Source organism: Gambusia affinis, linkage group LG03 (genome assembly GCF_019740435.1).
Source record: "Gambusia affinis linkage group LG03, SWU_Gaff_1.0, whole genome shotgun sequence".
NCBI classification, from domain to species: Eukaryota; Metazoa; Chordata; class Actinopteri; order Cyprinodontiformes; family Poeciliidae; genus Gambusia; species Gambusia affinis.
Genome location: NC_057870.1, coordinates 5121826 through 5141441, shown reverse-complemented (window position 1 = coordinate 5141441; position 19616 = coordinate 5121826). Strand labels below are relative to the sequence as shown.

At 39.2% G+C, this 19616-nt stretch overlaps 1 protein-coding gene across 1 annotated transcript in view; it reads right to left on the bottom strand.

Annotated features, from left to right (window-relative positions):
- Positions 1-19616, bottom strand: part of hk2 (hexokinase 2) — a 35532-nt gene extending 15916 nt beyond the window's left edge. Inside the window, exons 1-7 of the mRNA XM_044111619.1 lie at positions 19323-19616; positions 15045-15207; positions 10537-10685; positions 8155-8274; positions 6298-6393; positions 4806-4905; positions 2275-2458 (exon numbers count right to left, since the gene is read on the bottom strand). Coding sequence (XP_043967554.1) covers positions 2275-2458; positions 4806-4905; positions 6298-6393; positions 8155-8274; positions 10537-10685; positions 15045-15207; positions 19323-19373 — 863 coding nt within the window. The 5' untranslated portion in view covers positions 19374-19616. The remainder of the gene's footprint in view (positions 1-2274; positions 2459-4805; positions 4906-6297; positions 6394-8154; positions 8275-10536; positions 10686-15044; positions 15208-19322) is intronic.

The following is a 19616-nucleotide window of genomic DNA, read 5'->3' as shown; positions in this document are numbered from 1 at the left end:
AATAAATAATTGTTTTCGGTGATAATGAACAGAGTTTTTGAAAACTCTGTTTTCAAAAACAAAAACAAACGCATAAAAATGTATTTGTTTTTCCAGATATCCAGCTACATGGTGAGTGAAAGACAATAACTAGTTATAAATTTCTCCTTACTTTACAGTCGTATTATTGTTTCTCTGTTTTGATTATTATTTTTTACCTAACTCACAGTTCCATTTGCCTTTAACTTGATGTTACCACACATGAATTTCTCCATTGATGAACATTAATGGATGTTTATATTCTGTTCACTTCATTGTTTTAAATTGAACTGACTGCGTTTTAAAACCCACTCTTATCAAGAACACCCTCAAGAATACAATTTTCTTCCACAAACTAACAGAGCGTATAAGTGCCGTATTCACGATTTGCTTATAAGTGGGAGGCCGTCATCAAATTGACAGTAAAAATAAAAAGAACAAAACAAAAAAAAACCTCCCAGCTAAGGTATAAATAGATAAACAGAACATATTCAGCTACAGTAAATGTGATCAGATTGTGGAGGTTCACAATAACGGCATGTTTTTTTTAATCAGAAGAATAAAGCAATTTTACACTTTCTCATTTCAAACTATTAATTTTTTAAAACTGGAATTGAATGCAGAAATAACTCGTTTTGATTATATGAGCCAATTAAATGTATTCATTTCATTTAAAAAAAAAAAGATATACCCATTCCAGGGTTTAAAAATAATGCTGGCTTGACTTTGACAACCTAAAGATGTAGAGGTGATGTGTGTTTCAGATTAGTTAGAAAATAAAGAAACACAATCCACACACCGACTGACAGATCATCAGTAGAGCAGCTGTGTGAATTAACTAATGACCGATCTGATCTACCAAAACTATCACATATTAATAGTCACATAATAAACATCAAGCCTGGAAGCATAAATCCGTAACGGACTTCATGTTCTGTTCTGCGTGGGAAATGTTTGTGGTGTTTCTTGTTGTTGAATCCTGATATGTTAGTGGCGTTGTTGTCAGTCAGTTGCTACGGTGATGAGGTAGTCTGAGGCATAGCCGACACAAGAGAGCGAGAAAAAAGAAGAGCGAATAGTTTTGAGCTGTTCTAAATCGTTTTTATGCATTATTTTCAATTCAACTTACTTCCAATTCAAGTTATATTATGGTTGAGCAAATGTGAGAAATTTCTGGATGTAAACAATAATATGAAACAAACCCTGACATCTGATTGAGTCAAGACAACTTCTTATGAGTTTGCTATGACTGCTGTGCCCGGCAAATTAATAACACCACCACTTTAAAAATAACAACTGGGAAACACTGGTCCTGTGTAAGGGTCAGCGACGCTCTAAAGCAAGGGTCCACCCCTCCAGGGCTGGGATCCTGCAGCCTTCAGATGCGTCTCTGCTGCAAAACTCCAGAGTCAAATAACCAGGCCACTAGATTGACTCTGGAGAACTTGACTGCATTGCTGAGGACGTAGTTCAGCCATTTCATTCAGGTACACATCTAAAGGTTGTAGGACACCGGCTCTGGAGTTGAAGACCCCTGCCCTAAAGTGTTAAGAGAGGAAATGGGATTAAGCTCAAATCAAAATAAACTCACTTGGTGGTTCTGGAGTTGAGGCATCTGGAGATTGAAACTTTCCCACTGGCCCCTCAAGTCAAATCTTATCTCAACTTAACTTGGTTTACTTGCAATGAGGATTACTGAGGATTAGTGAACGACACAGGCACCATCCGGGATGAAGTCTGTAGCATCATTTTATTTAGTGCCCCCCTGCTGGGATGAATTTCTAACTAAGTGCTTTAGGTCTTAAAAGTGGAGGAAGTTCAGATTGTAACTCAGAAAGTTTGAAAGCCATGCTCTGTAGTGCATTACATGCAGCTGGAGGAACTAGGGATGCGGGCCTGACGATGACAATATAAAGACTGTTGCTAGGCACCAAGCCTGAAGTCTACAACACATGCAACTCAATAACTGGATGATCAACAACCCAAACGAATGAGACAGTAACTGTGATTGACACTTTGATCTCAGCAGTCAATGATGTTACAGATGAGGACCATGAGAATGTTAGTAAGTACTTAGAACTAAAGCGACAATGTTGAAAAGGCAAAAACAATCCAGGTCGTTTCTGTAACACTCTAAAAAAAAAAAAAACGCCATAAATTATTAATCTACATGTAGACAACAGTCTGGAAACACAGATTTCTGATTATGCATATTTATTCTACAGCTTCCGCCGTGATACACTCAGTGACACTCACAGCTGCTTGCCAGGGTTCAGCGACCCGGCGTCGATTTCCCGGTCGATGTCGGTGCGCAGGTCCTCCAGGGCGCCGTCGTCTCCAAAAGCCCCCCACTCCGTGTTTACACACATCCGCCCCTCGTCTCCGTCCATCAGCTGGAGGTTCCTCATATGCTCCATGTAACACGCATTAGTGCCCGTTCCTGGAGAGAAATGGTGTTACCGTGACGATTGCTGATTAACAAACATAATACAGTTCTAGAGATTACTGCCCTCTAAATACGTCTGACATCGCTGAAGCTCTACTTTGTGGACTGTTATTTACATCTGGACATATTGAGGTAAGTTTTTTTGTGCTTAAATGTACTTTATATTAAACTGTAGCGTGATCAGAGGACCATCAAATATATAGAGTTTGAGTTTTGTCCCAGTGTTGTTGTTGTTAAGGAGTTAGAGCTGAAGGGTTAGGAGTGACTCAAATGTTGTGTTTTAAACATAACAGACAGCACCTCCACCCAAGATGTGTAACACGTCTTATTATTTTAGCTTTTGTCAACTTGAAGAATCCAAACTTTATTTCAAGTTCATTTATTCAGACGGGGAAGAAAACACAGGGTAAGAAATAATCGTTTCTGTCAAAACCAGCAGTGGGACCCCTAACAACACACATACACTAAACAAAGCATTTCAACTGAGCTTTTCTTGAAGCTCAAATATGATGCAGCACAAATATGATGCAGCACAAAGACTCCTCTTCAGCTAGTAGAGCTCTAATATGTAGCACATAAATGCAACAAATGAGTTGTCACTTTGGGTAAATTCAAATATCCTGCAGCGTTGCAAAGAACGGGAAGAATAAAAGCCATAAAGGCAGAAGTTAAGTGAGGTGCTAATTACAAAAGATACTTTTTTACTGATTTCATCATGGAAATATGCCACCTCTACATTAGCATGTTCCTATATGTAGCAGCTCGTTCACTGTGGGGCATTAGGCAGAGTTAAAACTCAACGGCAGAACCTTCAGCGGTGATGTGCAGCTGGGCCTGCAGGCGTTCCCCTCAATTAACAAGCCCTGCTGAGAGGAGCCTTTGTTGTCCAAGTACAAGATGCACTTCGACGTGATCTTGTTCGTGTCATTTTCAAACACAAATATTTCAAAATTGGAAAGAACAACTTTAATGATGTGAGCGCCGTCTCCCTTTTCCCATCACATTGGCCAAGTTAACTAGAAATGGGGACTGATGAGAGCGGGACTGATTGCCTGCTGAGGAGCAGAAGAGATACGGAAACAATCCAGGATTTCATTTCTTTAGCCTGGTGGAAAGAAGTAGACTTGTGACATTTGGACTGATTTTGTCCCCCCCAGCTCCCAACTGCACTTCAAGGTTGATTTAAGTTGGATCCGTCTGAAGCGGGTGGTTGGTGCAGATGGAGATTTTTCATTTTTAATCAGGGTAAAATTATTATCGATATCATTTTCTTACAAAGGAAAATGTTTAATATGTATTTGTCTGTTTACAACAGAGCTTGTATAATAAGTAGAGCCACATTCATCCCAACACTTTTACTAAAAGGCTGACTTTGCTGCCCCCAAATCAGCTTTTATTTAATTTGTTACATTTAAATATAGCAACCATAAATATAGCAACCGTTTTTGAAAAAAATGTGACCGAGGTCCTGTTGTTCAAATGATCCAAGGTTTCCCCCAGAAAACTTGCTGAGCCTGGTTCTAGAAATCACCCCAAAAAATAAATAAAATAAATTTAACTATTTACTTGATTTTCATTTTATTTTTACTTTTCTGGCCCATCATTACTTTTGACTCAACAATTTTGGCCCAAGGAACAAAAAGTTTGGAAACTGTTGAACAGGTAAGGCGTACCTACACAGTGCAGTTACATAAAACGTTTCATGTAGTAAATTAATTTACATATTGGATTGCAACTTCTATCGCAATGTGAGTTAATAACTGGTTTTAAGATGTTATAAAGCCAAAAATAGTGCTTGTGAATATTTTCAGTCCTTTTCATTATTTGTTGCATTTCTTTATGAAAGAAGGAAAAAACATGTTGTTAAGCGTAAACCGATGAGCAAAACATGCAAATGTAATTAAATTCATGAAGGAGCAAATGTAAATATGATCACCTGTTCAACCTTTCTGCTTTTAACAATCTGGATGAAATGCAGCAGAAAACATGACTGAATGGCAAACTGTGTGTCTGTGAACTAAATCAACGTTAAAGTGTTGAAGAAACAGAAATGCCCGCGGCAGCCCGGGTTACGACCTGGGTTTATTTCAGCCTTCACCCTCGAGTTTCTCTGAATAGCCTCGGCAGATTATCTATAATCTTGCTAAATGCTGATATTTTGTAGTCAATACAAACAAAACACTTGAAGCCAGAGAGACCTAAACGCCTCAGAATGATTTTCTTTCCTTGGCAAATTGCCTACTTGGTTTTCTTCCCCTCCCTGATTTCTGCTTTCGTAACTCAAAACATCGAAGGGCCTTCATCTTCACCTTACCTATAATCACAGTCAGGTTGCACTTACCCACTATAAGGCCAATTTCACAGTGACGGTCGTCAAAGCCGCAGGTCATCATGGTTCCCACCGTGTCGCTGATCACTGCCATGATGTCAGTGTCGAAGTCCTGCAATGAAAGTTTAACGCTGCATATGTATTTATTGATTTAGAACCATTTCATTCAAACTGTCCTCGTGTCATGACAGTTTGGCATGAGGCAGATGATCTGTGGTGAAAAGAAAAGCAAAAATCGAACTCCTGTGTCGTCTCCCAGTGGTAATTAGAAACAACCAATCAGAACTGGCATGATTGGCAGCTTCAGTGCTGCCAATCATGCCAGTGTGCGCCCTTGCTCTCTGCTACGATACAATTGTACAACTGTAACAGTTAGTTTTTGCTCCACCGTTAGCACATTTAGCAGCGCATTCACAAGGGTGATTGACAGCACCAAGTCCCGCCTCCTGTGTAGGGTTGGTTGTTTTTGTTCAGGAACGGTGCATTTCCTTAGGTGACAGTATTGATCTATTCACAGAGCAGACCATGTGTTTCAAAGCATGTCGGCACAACATGGTGGCAGTTTTATAAAATATGCAAAAAAGCATTTATTTTTTTAAATAAAAGTTACATGCTGCTGCTTTAGCTTTAAGGATCTTTTTCCCCCAGATTTTATTTTCTACACTTGATGTAAATTTGACATTCAGATGTTTGGCATCATTGATTGCTGACTGGGTGTTAAAGTTCCCAGCAGGCGTCCGGCTGGTCATCAGCCACCTGAACAGGAGGCGTGCTGAGACAGACACACTCTGCTTCACTACACAGAACATTTAAAGTCAAAAACAAAATCTAAAGCCATTTCACTCCTGCGGTGACTGCCTTCTTTCATCTACCCCAACTATTTCTCAATATTCAAACTAAATCTTCAGTTTGCATCATGCACAATAAACGAGCGTTTCTGTATATAGTGTAAACGTGTATATTTGTGCTCCGTCTTATTTCAGATTCATTTTGGCAAAACAAGAGGGTCCCGTGTCCTCAATCTGTAACGCAGACGTTTCTGATCTCTCCGATACGTTTCTAGTCTTGAAGACATGCCTTTAACATACATCTGTCTGTTCTGATGGCAGCACAGGCCCAGAGCAAACCGAATGGCTCTGGTTGAACATGACTCGAGCCCCGAGGCTCTCAGCGCTCAAGCATTTGGTATGCAGTCGTATCGCTTCGATTTCACTTCATGTGTTCTGGATTTTCAGAGTTGAAAAGAAGAGCAGGTGTGCTGATCCGCGGCGGATGTAGAAAGCCAACAAACACCTGGGAAAAATCTGCCCTTGTGACTTTCAAACACTTAAAGGAAAATGCATAACGTTTACATTTTAAATCTTTAAAAAAGTTAATAGTAACTTTTTAAGTTACCATTAAAAAGTTATATTTACAGAAAAAAAAGTAGTTAATTTTTATAAATGTCACTCTGTGCACCACGAATTAACAGTTTTGTGTCCAAAGGTGTCGTGTTTTCTTTTACCCCTCGTTTTTCGATGGACTTCCTCAGGAGGCTGACCACGTCCTTTCCTTCCACTCCACTTAGCCTGAAGCCTTTGGTCCAAGAAATCAGAACGCTCTGAAGAAAAACATAAAGAAGATTCAGGACTCATTTCAGGTTGGCTTTGTCAACCCTTTCAGATGAACAACGTTGCTTTGCAGACAGCAGGACAATCGAAGATAAAAACATAAAGAAAAGAATAAAATTAGAAATACACCACAACATCCAGTTTAGGCTCCTCTCGACATATTGTAATAGTAAGCGTGTCGTTTACTCTCAGAAATCGCTTTACAGCTGACAAATGGCAGCAAACAAAATGTTACATTTCCATTAAACAAAGAGCAGCTCGGGGTTTGTAGGAACAGCGAAGGCTGCAATAAATGAAATTAGAACCTGACAAAATGTAGCAACGGCGCCACATTCATGTACAGCTGCCATGACGAGCCAGACGATGGAGCTCTGACTCACCGGGGAACTATTTGAGTCTGACGTTCACATTTTGAGGGAAATGTGGCATGTCAAACTTAAAATGTGATCGCGACCCCAACAAAGAGTCAGAAATTCATTTCTGAATTTGGATAGAAAAATTGTCCCTTATCTTTCTTCATATTAATGATTTTGAAGACCTTGAGTGGCACGCTAGCTAACAATGACACCTGCTGTTACAGAAAACAACAGGTGACTATTTTCCTGCACCTTGTGGCCTTTAAATCTGAAATATGGCTGAAAGATAAGTTTATATGACAAAGAATAGACTGAAATCCAGTGTCCATCTTTGTTGTTTCAGTCTGAAATTCAAAACAAGCATTTATGCCAAGTAGAAATTACTTAGTAGCTTAAAGTTGCAATATATAACTTTTATAGACAAAATATTTTTTTGACCCATTTGTTAAAACTGTTGCTATGTTGTGACAGTATAACATGAAACAGATAATGTGAAAAAGAAAAATTGAACTACCATTTTTCTTGACAAATCATCTGTCTCATGACATAGAGACAATATGTTAAAAAACATTTTATAAAAGATATATTCTGCCGCTTTAACACCTTATTTCAAATCTTTACTTTACATCACTCCTCTTGAACACTTCTTCAGTTGGCACATTATCGGCACTAATATCCGTAGATTTTAATCTATGGGTTTTGACATTTTCCTTTTATAGTTAGGAATACAAATGTGTGATGTGCAATAGTATTCAGACCACTTTACTCCAATACAGAAAGTTGTGGACGAGTCACAGCAAAGAAAAGTTAACATATAGTTGAGTCAATTTTTTTTCAGAAGGGTAAGAGTCTAGTATAACTGCAAATCTTTGAATTCAGGAACGTCCAGGTCAGGAAAGGAACGCATTAGATGCATTACACCATGTTCCAAATTATTAAGCAAGTTGGATTTAAGTGTCATAAAGATAAAAATTTTTGTTGTGCTATTAAATTTATAGATGGTATTGTGTGTCAAGGCTCTTTGAATCACAAACTACAGTATATCTATAAACAAGTTTGATTGACTTTACTGAAAGTGTATGCTCATAGCCTTAAAGGTTACTTTGAAGTTCTTTGTTCTGGATTCAGATGCACTTTATGCTTAAATGGCTTAAAAAGCCTCCACAGAAAGCAGATATATGTGAAGACCGAATGATAATATATTTTTTAAAAAGTAGCTAACCTATAGAGACTTTCAGAAAGCAAAGAAGAACTCTTTAAAACTCAGAGAAGCTCTGGCTCCTTTGAGGCGAGATCTAAAGAAATAAATGTGAGTCAGACTTTTAGACATAACTGAAATGAAACGCGGGGCGTGATGATCACTTAAAGCAGTAAGAGGAGTGCAAAACGGCTCACCTCATCCAATTTGGTCTGCTGGCAGGGAAACGAGAAGGTGAAACCCAGAGGAAGCTTTTTGTCCTTTATCCCCATCTTCTCCAGAAAATTAGCCAGACAGTCGGCGATGTGGTCAAATAACTACAAGAGAGAAAAGGTTGTTCTCATTAGGCGTGAGCAGAACACTGTAAACAAGGCTGTAGTTATCAATGTCACCGCGCCAGCCTTTGTATCAGACTGTAAAGACACCTGGGAGCGTTTCATTTGCACAGGCGGACGCTTTAAGGATGCAAACGTTAGCAGAATGACACCGAGGAGAAGTTTTAACATTCACAATGAATAAACAATTAACACAGATGGACCTGGAGAAAAAAAAAACAAAAGAGCAAATTTATGAAGAGAATAATTTAGGTAAGTATTTTAATCCCATCCTTTTCATTTAAGGGAAATCACTTCTATTAGCACCAGCTGGTATCTGTGCTAACTGACTGCTGCTGCTCTGGTTTGACAAACGCAGCAGTCTGTGATCCCTCAGCAGGTGCCGTTATTAAATGTGTGATTCGCAGTGTTTCGGTGGCAAAACAAAAACCTGTTGAAACCAATCTGTTCGTGTGAACCACAAGTCTTTTCAACGTCTCTGAGGGCTGTGAGATTAATGCAGTGTGTCCCCAGCTTTAGGGCTTCTTCACGCTCCCTGAGCAGCTGACCTGGAGGCTGTCAGAAAAATAAAGTTTTAGAGACATTTTTCCATGATGGAAGTTGCCACTCTGGAAACTCCTTACAAGTAAAAGTGCTAATAAACATTTAAAAAATGAAGAGTTTAGAATATCAGAATACACTTGGAGTCAAATGCATAATACAGCAAACTCGCCACTTTTTGCCTTCTTGTTTTTAGACAGCAAGACGAGATACAAGAGATCTGAAACAACATGGCTGTGTTCAGATTGATGCATGAACTCGGCTCTTACTGCATTAGCATATTCCCACACACAGCGCTGCCCCTCTCTCCTCAGTTCACCCCGTACGTTTTTCATCCGACCGAGGTCTGTGGACTGAGACGAGCATAAAAATAAACAAACATTGATTTCATATTATCCACCTCATTATATTTTGCACTCAACATGTCTCCGAGAGTTTTCTCCTCCTCATTATGAGGTCACTAATGTCACTTTGGTAGCATAATAAATTTTATCACGCTGCAGTACGCTGATAAAACGCTGACAACATGCTAGCTAAAACGACCAGTGGCCGTAGCAACTAGTGAGCTTAAAGGCCGGCCCATCCTTCTGCAGTCTAGTTGCGTGTGAATGCACAGTGTTTGCAGAAAATGACGGAAAGAAACTTAGAATCAGAAGATTACAGATATGTTACATAAATAATAGTAGTAATGTAATTGAGGGGGCGGCGGTTTTGATTTGCTTGAAAACCACTAAACTATATATATATAGGAATATTCACTCGAACAAATTTCCCACTTTGCAAGAAAAACAAGGTTTTCCACCTGAAGACTCGCTCTCAGTTTTCAAAAAGTACTCAGTTTCAGAGAAAGTCACTTTGCAGTTGTACTTTTTTTTTTTTTTAAAGACCCTTTGTGAAATTCCTCTCAAACCTCTGGTTGGCATGTAAATATTGTCTAACTGTGTTGTCATGGAGACCTAGAGTCCCTGATATGCCACTCTTAGTTGCAATTCTCCAACAGTGAGATTTGGAGACGTTTTTTCCACCTGCTACACCGTCCTCCTCGCTGCACGCTGTGACATTACAAGATCAACCCGCCACAGTTCCTGGAAGTTTTATCTGGTCTCTTATTGAAGATATGGACAAATTTAGGCTGGTGGCCATTTGATTTGGCTATGTCCTGCACGTCACAGAGCAACACACATCTGTCTCCTTGAATGGCACGCTGTCTAAAGTGTCTGCTGAAATCATTAAATTTACAAAACTCATTCAGGGACTGCAACGTTAGAGACTGGTGTAATTGCTACTCCGAGTTGCTGCTACACCGAGCAATGGTTAAACACGAAGCTGTCAACATCATGTCTATTTCTTTTGCACATTATGCACTTCAGCCGGGTGTCTTTTCTCCCACTGGGTGCGTCAGTGAGAGGGCTCACTTTGATAGGCTGCTCAGCATTGCAAATTGTGGCGACAAAAAGAAAAAAAGAAAGAAAAACTACAGAGAGAAACAGTAAATCAACATGTCAGGAATGTTTTTAGAGAAGAAAATTAACAGCCTCTGATAACTTCTGTATGGAATTGTCTTGTTTTTTAGAGTCTACATGGCGTCAACATGTCGTCTTTTGCATGGGGAAGTTTAGTGCATGGAAGCCAGTAGACATGGCCGTGACCACCTGTCACAACAACAGCTAATTATCATCATAGAGGGGGGAGAGAGGGGCCTACCTCAGAGCCGCTGCCCCTCATGACGAGCTCAGGAATGTCATAAATCTGGCTTTCCATCTCCACCTTCTGGTCGCCGTTGCCCTGCACTTTGACCAGCAGGATTCGGAAGTTGGATCCGCCGAGGTCGAGAGCCAAGAACTCGCCTTGTTCTGTCAACATGAAGAAAATTACAGTCAGCACTAAAGATGATATTCCTCATAAAATTATTATTTTTATTTTTTCATCAGACACTCTTGGCTCTGTTCAGTTTTACTTCCTTAAATTTTAACTGTCTATAATAATTTTTTTGTTTTTTTTATTCACCTATCTGATAAAACCGATGCAAAATAATAAGACAAAAATAATTACATTTTAACACAAATTTATTGGACTAGTGGGCATTTTGCCCAGCTATTTAACATGGAGTTTGTAACAAACATCTCATATGTCTGCAAGTAAATTAGAGTATTTTCACAGCAGCTAAACTGACGAGGCTTCTTGTAAAATATTGATTGTATTTTAGTGAACTGGACACTGGCAAATATCTTCAAACTAAAGAAGAAATTGCAAAAATATTTTGTACCACCTCATAACAACAACCTGAGTGCATTTCATTGGTATGTTGGAATCAGCTTTACTGGGTAGGATAAAACAAAGAAGAAATTTGACTTTGGGTCCACATGCTCACATTGCACCAGCATTGAGCATGAATACATTAAACTTCAGAGGAAATAAAATAAAGTGTTAAAAAAAAAAACAACATGTCCACATTATCCACAAAAATATGTGAATAAAAATATCTATATATATGTAGAAACCTCAGGCAATATTCTGTTTTCAAACATCTGGTTTAGTTTGTCATTTCCAAGAATCATTTTGGGTAAAAGTTGATTGTTGTTTGTTTTCACTTTAGCAACAAAAACGTAGGAAGTTTTTATCTTTAGTCTTTCACCTCGGTGGAACCACCATTCTTAAAAGCTGCAGGCATTTCTGAGGGATGCATTTATCAGCCAGTTTTTTTTTTTTTTTTTTACTAAATAAATGAAAGAAATCTTAAAACAGCAATTTTTAAATCTTGCTAGAGATTCATAAATAGAGTCTGGTCTGGACCTTGGGCCATTTAAATGAGAATATTGCTGCTCTGGCTGTTTCACGTTGTTGTCCTGCTAGAAGGTGAATCTCAGCCACCTGAGTCTTTTTCAGCCTCCAACAGGTTTTCCTCCAGGACTGGCATGTATTTAGCTCCTGACCAGCTTCCCTTTCCCAGCATGTTAAACTAAAAACACTGTTACCAGGGGATACATATTTTTAGATACATATTTTCGGTCAGCATAAAGGTTTCATGCTGCTGTTGCTAACGTAACCTACATACATGCATGTCTTGTCGAAACCGCAAACTACACTTCTTAAAGGGGCAGTGTTATGCAAAAATTTTATTCCCCTCGTCAAAAACATACCAGGAGTGTTGCTTTCTTTCTTGCATGTCTGAGAAATCTTTCAATCTCCATGGCAACCAGTTAGCCATGCACAACTCCCCCTGACCCGTCTGCTGTGGTCTCTGGTGGTCATCATGCTGTACAGCTGTATTAATATTCAGATTAAATTACACACAGGAGGATTCTGCTTACTAGTTGGCGAACTTCCAAACATCATCAGTTGCACTGGATTTAATTTATCAGAGTAAAACGGCGTGCATACAGGTACCAGGACAGGCAACACTCTTCAAATTTGGCAAACCATGTTTAACTTTCCTTTGACTCCAGAGCTATGCTTTAATTTATGTTGGTGTTTTTCTTAAAATTCTAATAAAAACTTAAAGCTGTGGCTGTGATGTGACACAATGAGGAAAAGTCGAAGGATAATGAACGCTTCTACAAGGCACCATACCTGCTTCCCGACTCCTGGCTTGCAGCAAAGCAATTACCCATCAGCCAATTACATCAACTAATCTTTGCAGTCCTAAACCTGAGGTATGTTTTAACATGACAACTACACAGTGATGTAGAGAGTGAGCATTTGAAATGCACCGTTAGGCTGCCAGTGAGTCTCTACAGTTTGACACACGTTTGGTTTGTATTTGAGATCGGAACAATAAGGATGAAGTCTATTTCAGTCTCTTTTTATTAAAAACACCAAAATGTATGCCAGCTGCGTTCTGATCCAAAAGCAACAATTCAGGCTGAAAGCAAACAAAGGTAAAAGGGTCCCCAAAGTCGGTCCTGGAGGGTCGGCATCCTGCATGTTTTCGTTCTCTCCCTGGTGGCACCAACAACCTTTTCAGCAAGTCAATGTTCTTCTTAGGCCTCCTAACGAGCCGTCATTGGATCCAGGTGAATTAAACCAAGGAGAGAACTAAAACATGCAGGAGGCCGGCCCTCCAGGACCCACTTTAGGGACCCCTGATTTAGCCAGTTAATAAAATCTCACCAAACCTCTAGTGACATCTGTGCCAACCACTGATGGAAAATAATAAAATCAAAATATCAGAAAATGTCAACAGTCCTCATCTAAACTATGCAGAGAATATGCAACAGTTGCAGTTATTAAAAGAAGACTGGCTTTATTCCCTCAGTAGGTTTTCCTCCCCAAGTGTTTTAGTGTGCGTTTCTTTGGCTTTGTCGCTGACTTGGTCTAAAAGGACTTCCTGGTTTTCACTCCCATCATTATGGAAAAACGAGGTGAGGGGAGAAAAATGGGTTAATAATGGGTAAATAAAAGAACACTCACCACTGCTGTCCGACATATTATTCCTTAATTACATCAAATGCACCAGATAATCAACATTTGAGAGGCCGAGCTCAGCAGGTTCTGAAGACAAGAACCCGTCGGCTCCAATCAGCAGAATCACTCAACGGAAGCAACGCTGCCGCTAGTTTAGAGGAGTACAGCAGCAGCAGGAGAGGGGCTTCAGATCTACAACTCATAAAAGCTTCATATTGAACTTGAGTGTCGAAAATCCACCTCAACTTCAGGGGAAAGGAGCTGTGGCTGTGGATGGTGTGTTTATTGGACTGTGTGGAATTACTTTTCTGACAGTATTTTTACTTGCACAATGTTTAGTTTGACCATGACCTTCTCCTACAGAGGTGCAGAGGTCACAAAAACATTGTGATCTTTGCATAGCTAGTGGCAGTTCTGCTGACCTCTATCAACAAGAAACCTTTTATATAAAGGCCAGATTTGTGTAAGACCGGCCGTGGCTCTGCTGTTCTCTTAGGACAGACCAAATAAAGCTTGGTATGTTTCCTCAGCTGACCTTTGTTTAACCTTTTCACTACCTTGTAAAAACCCATGAAAATGTAAAACCCAGTCGACGGGTCAGAAATGAAGTGTTGGCTGATGCTACGTATCAAACCTCCAAGGTTTTCACAGAATAACCACACGTCATACCTGTTTTCCGTTTTTGCCATTTCTAAACACATAATTACTCCATTTACCAGTTGTGTGACTCTTGGAGACGATTGTTTTCATTGGATTTTGTTGGAGTCACGTCACACCACACATTTCAGGTGTTTCTTTTAGTACATGTTGATTAATGTGTAAGGAAACACATCCTTAATCCTTCTTGCAATAACTATGCAGTACTGAGCCTAAAGCAGTTAATTGCATTATGAATTAGAATTGGCTCGATCATTTTCATTCTGATGATTAATTTTAAAGGGAAAGTGTGTTTGCAGACATGTCAAAAACCATTTAATTTAAGGTTTTGCTTCTGGGTGTTTTATTTTTGGATATTTACAATATCTTCCAGCTCCTGTGTTGGATGTTCTTTACAAAATTAGAGTTTATTGTTCTTTGAGAGACAAAATTTGCATTATTATGCCATTACCAATATGCTACCCCAAAACAACAACACTGTCATTAATCGCAATAGGTCCTGGGACGATTTACTGTCCAGGACAATTTGTTACCGTTTTTGGTTGTAATGTGAAAGATGTGAAAATGTTTAATGGTTATAAATAAATATTTTACAGGCTGGCTCCTGGTAACACAAATCCAAGACTTATAATCATTTGAAGATGCCTGTTAAGGTTCATCTCTCAAGTTTAAATCCCTTTAATCAAACAATTGAGAGATAAGTGGAGGTCTGAAAACCATCTTCTCAAAAAGAAAAAAAAAAACACTCAACTACGATGAACAAACTAAAAAAAGAAGAAAAATAAAAGCTAGTTGTAAAATAAAAAAAATGAAAAGGGCCTTCAAATTGACGTTCACACTTTGTGTACTTTATGCTCCATAATGAATTAATAAAAGGAACATTTGATTGCTCAAATTGTCACATCTCTGTTTCAGACTAAAGATCTTAAAAATTTATTTTCTGGCAAAAAAAAAAATAGAGAAACTCTCTCAAATCTTTTCCCATTATTCTGGGCATTTTGAACAGATTTGCTGTTATTGTGGGCTGACAGCTCTCTCCAAAAGAACTGCTTAGAGTTGGACAAGGACTCAGCTTGTGTTTAGAGGAGCAATTTTCAAAAACAGATTTGAAGGGGGGAGAAAGAAGAAGAAGAAGAAAAAAAAAGTATTACCTGTTCCATCAGGAGTTGAACGCACAAACGTTGGCAGCATCTTGACGGCGGCCGTGGGATTTGTGTCTCTGCATAAGCCTTTGTCCATCTCTCGACGAAATCTCACAGACAACTCCATCAAAGTCTTGTCTGACAGCTGGAACTGGTGCAGGTATTTGTCCACCTAAGAACAAGGACAGACAGTGTACCGCTGTGACAGAAGTAGTAAAAATACATTTTTATCTGTAGTTGAAGCGTTAGATCTCTGGGGAACTGTGTCGCCACAGGAATGCATTGTGAAAAAGTAAATAAGTGTTTAGCAGAGGCATTTATCTTTTGTGGTAACGTTGTTTCTAGCACGCTCCTATAAACTCTGTTCTTTATGACTTGCAGGAATACAAGTCTTCCTGTTTAACATCTGTTCAGAAAACAGATTAAGGCCAAGTTTTGTCCTCTTTAATCAAATTCCAGTTCGTTTGGGGATTTGCGAATTCGCAATCCAATTCTGATAAGGATCACAAATGTGAACACTAGTCCGCCTGAAAATTGAAAGAATTAACATTTCAATTGTGAAATTTCACAATTGCGGAGTTTCCAATAAATAAGAAACGATATTAAAAATGACATGCGAATAAGCTAATTTACACAATAACTCCTTATAAGTTATGGCAGCGACATCATTATTATTAGTTGAAAATGGTCTAGAAACAACAGTGTTATTATTGTTTATCGTTTAACTTCTGGGACAATTTGTTGTCCAGCAAAATTTGTTATAGCGACAGGAGTAATTACAGCTACATGACTCCCCAATGTGAAATGTTAACGCTTGTCGTTTTCTTTAAAGATTGGATAAATGAGAAAATGTCAACCACCTATCTTTTGATACCCAGTGTGACTCACAGCCGTGTCAAACCATCGACTAGTTCAAGTTTATAATCGCTTGAAAAATAACGGCATTGTTTGAACTCCAGGACAGCAGAGAAACTGTAGTTTGCTGTAGAAACGCCGTTCTTTAATGGCACCACAAGCTGTGGTACATTTAGCTGAATAACCAAAGCCGTATTTCATATTCTGTCATGTCACAGCAGCTAAAAAGGCACAGGTGTATTAATAATGTAGAGGAGTTCCCATGTCGCGGCTCACTGCAGTCTTTCACTGTTTCTCGCTCCGGGGGGGGGGAAGAGGCTGCCGTGAAGCTTTTAGATGTACCCCGTCACAAACACACCGGATTAAAATGAACGCGTCTTAATTGAGCTGCGGCCGAGCTTAATGTCAGCCCGACAGAGCTGACCGTTCATTTAAATAACACGAGTTCGAACATGCAAGCTTTCTGAAATATTTATGGCAGGGGAATCCTGGAACTGAACAATCCAACGAGAACTTTTGATGAAGAAAAAGACAAAAGAGAGAGAGAGAGAGAGACAGAGACATCATTTGACATCCTGAGCTTCATATTGCTTGTTATTCTGTGACAAGTCATAATGCCTGCTGTCAAAAGGGTAAATTAGATCCAATCTAGTAATAAAATTGACTTAACCCACTTAGGTTGTGTCAGACTGACAGATTTATCACACCAAAAGCAGAAACTGGAACTCTGTTTGAGTAGGCAAATTATGTTTAGCTGTAACTACCTTTATTGGAGTGATTTTACTTTTTTTGCATTAAGACACATCTTATGTGTTGGTCCTATACAGAGTCACGCTTTTTCCAAAACATTTTTGGTAGATTTTCACCAAAAGAAAAACAGAAATGAATAAATTTCTTTACCCATTTTACCCAACAAAGAATGTCAACAATTTGATTTTATCGTCAAACGTTTCAAAAAGTAGCAAGTGCAGAGCACACTGGAGATTCAACTAAGAAAAATCATTCTAAAACAATAAAACATCATTACTGTGGAGTCGTTTTCTATATACACAGCATGTGTGTACGAGTTGTACCTGGATGCACAGTAACAGCGCACCTATAGGGGAACGCCGGCTGGCATTTCTGATCCTGTTAACGTCTCAGTTGCCTTTGGGGCTGGTTTACTACTCCTGGAAGCTGGATTTGCACTTCAGCTTATTTTCATTCATACCAAGAATGTTTACACAAAGCTATGTAACTTACTGCTCTTGAAAAATGCTTTATGTGAACTTGTCATTGTCACTGTAGTGGAAAAAATAGCCAACTTTAGTGAGAGCTGGTCAAGGTTGAAGGATGGTTCTGCTAAAAAAAAAAAAAAAAAAATGTTGCAACATGTGGCAGGAAAGATCATTTGCTGGACTGCCCAAGGCCATAGTTAATCATCTTATTATTTTCTTAAATTTTACTTGCAAAGGAAGCAAACACTGCTGGCTACCTGTGATGTATAATATGGTCAACGTTAAATGAGAACTTAGATCTGGGAATGACATCAAATCTAACGTAGCCATGATCCCGCTCCAAGTTCGAAGACCAACCAGTGAGATTTGCTGAATAATGTAGTTGTTGACCAGGCTAACTACTACTAGCAGCACAAGCTAATGGACCTTACCAAGCTCCTCCCACAACCGACCCACGTGACCGCAAGTCTCACAAGCAAAGCCTCGTACCGCATTATTTCTATGTAAACATGACTCCATTAGTGCATCATTTCTACCGGATTTTCACAATATATCAGCTACTACAATGGACAGAGGAAATAACAAGTTCATGTCATCATCTGGGAGGAGGTTACTGGTTTTTCAGTCACAAGCTGGTTGCAAACCTGAGGCCAGCAGGTGTCAGTCGGTCAGTTATGGTAGATCTGAAATTTGGTTTGATGACCTCAATATGAGAAGCTACAGACTGATAAGAGGAACCAAAGAGCTCTGTTACGGTAAAGAAGCCATTTGTTTGTTAAAATTTTATGAAATCTATTTTTTCTATTTGATGTTTGTTATGAATGACGTATAATCATAAACAAACAGGGTAATTAGTACAACGTTTAGAAACTACAGTGGCTGTAATGAGCCACAGCAAAGGTAAAATAACCCGAACAGGTGATCAACTCAAAACCATTCGTACCTTTTTACTCTGTCTCTCTTTATAGTTTAAGCACACTTGTTACCGTATCAACCGCCTGCGCCCCGCAAGACGAGCAAAGATTACATTAAAAACATAACATTCAGTCCATTACGATATCAAGTTTCCAGGCTTGATATTTATTTCTGGATTATTAATCAGGGCTTCCCTGAACACAGCGATGGTTGATTGACTAGCTGTACTTTGTGCTAGAGAGGCTAACACAAGTAACAATTTAGTCCAAAGCCTTTTCTGCTAAAATAAAATCTTTAGTGTGTGTCAGATACAGTACACGTTGCATATTGATCTGTTTAGCTAACGTTAGACAGGCTACCTTGAAGCAGACAGGCTTCAAGGTAGCCTGTCTGCTACCTTGAAGCCTGTCTGCTACAGGCTTCAAGGTGTAGAAGTTGTATCAGAACTGCTATTATGCTGTACTTAGCTAACGAGAAGCTCGTGTTTGTGAGACTGCCACCCACGTGACCACGTAGAATGAGCATCAGCCAATGAAAAGCGGCCCCTCTGGTAAGGTCCATAATGTTTCTCTCCAGATTTTTGACCCGCCAGTTAGATTTAGGTTTGTAATCTTTTAATTGAATACATTTCTTCTGACTAGAAGTAATTTTAAGGTTGTAGAGTGGTGTAAGGCTGACTTCAATCTGAGGAGGGAGCAAAAGATTAGGGTGATGGCAAGGAGGCCTTTCAAACTCAAAGACATGGAGATCATCACCAATTAAAAATAATAAAAACACCACAGACATGTTTTTCCACTTATTATTGAGAAAGGTATACATAATGTAGCATTCAATATTTGTTAAAATGGTGTTTGTTTTGTTTACTATAAATGGTACTTCTTGTACACTGCTGTATTGTCTCAAAGGAGTTGTCAGTGTCCTTTCCTATCAGAAATTAGCAACTTTAAATCAAAATCTACACAGAGAATGAATAATTTTTGGCCTATTATAAAACTATAATAGGTGGATATTTAATTAACTTAAGACAAAATAGTGACGTAGCTTTAAGTCTTAAACTTTAAGAGTTGTCCCATTCTCCGAGTTGCTGCTCTTATGACTTCCTGTTCCTGCCCTTACAGATGTTACTGAGGTTGTGTCAACCAACATTTGGATTATAGCGAAACCGACCTTTTTGACCTACTTTCACCGCCCAGCAGCAGGAAGTGAATTCTCAAGTTACAGCGTGCTAATTTCGCTAATTTCGCCTCCAGTCCCCGCAAACACTCACACCGTGGATTCATTATTCCATATCGGTACTTACTTTTTGTGCGTGGTCATCATGGAGTTCAGCAGAGAGATTTGAGGCTAACATCTTCAGATGGAGTGAGGTGTAAACTTTGCGTCCTGCCCCCGCCGCTTTCCGTACACAACCGCGAAAAGGTTTTTACACACACACACACAAGGACTTGTCCTTTGAGTAACGATAGCTAAACCGTTCTCTGTTTTCCCTTAGTTCCAAAAACTGCTTCTTTGTTGTATGGTTAAATAAGAAAAGGGGCGGACTGTAGGAAACAAGAAACTTTCAGCTTCCGTGAACTGGGTGGTAAGGTGACGT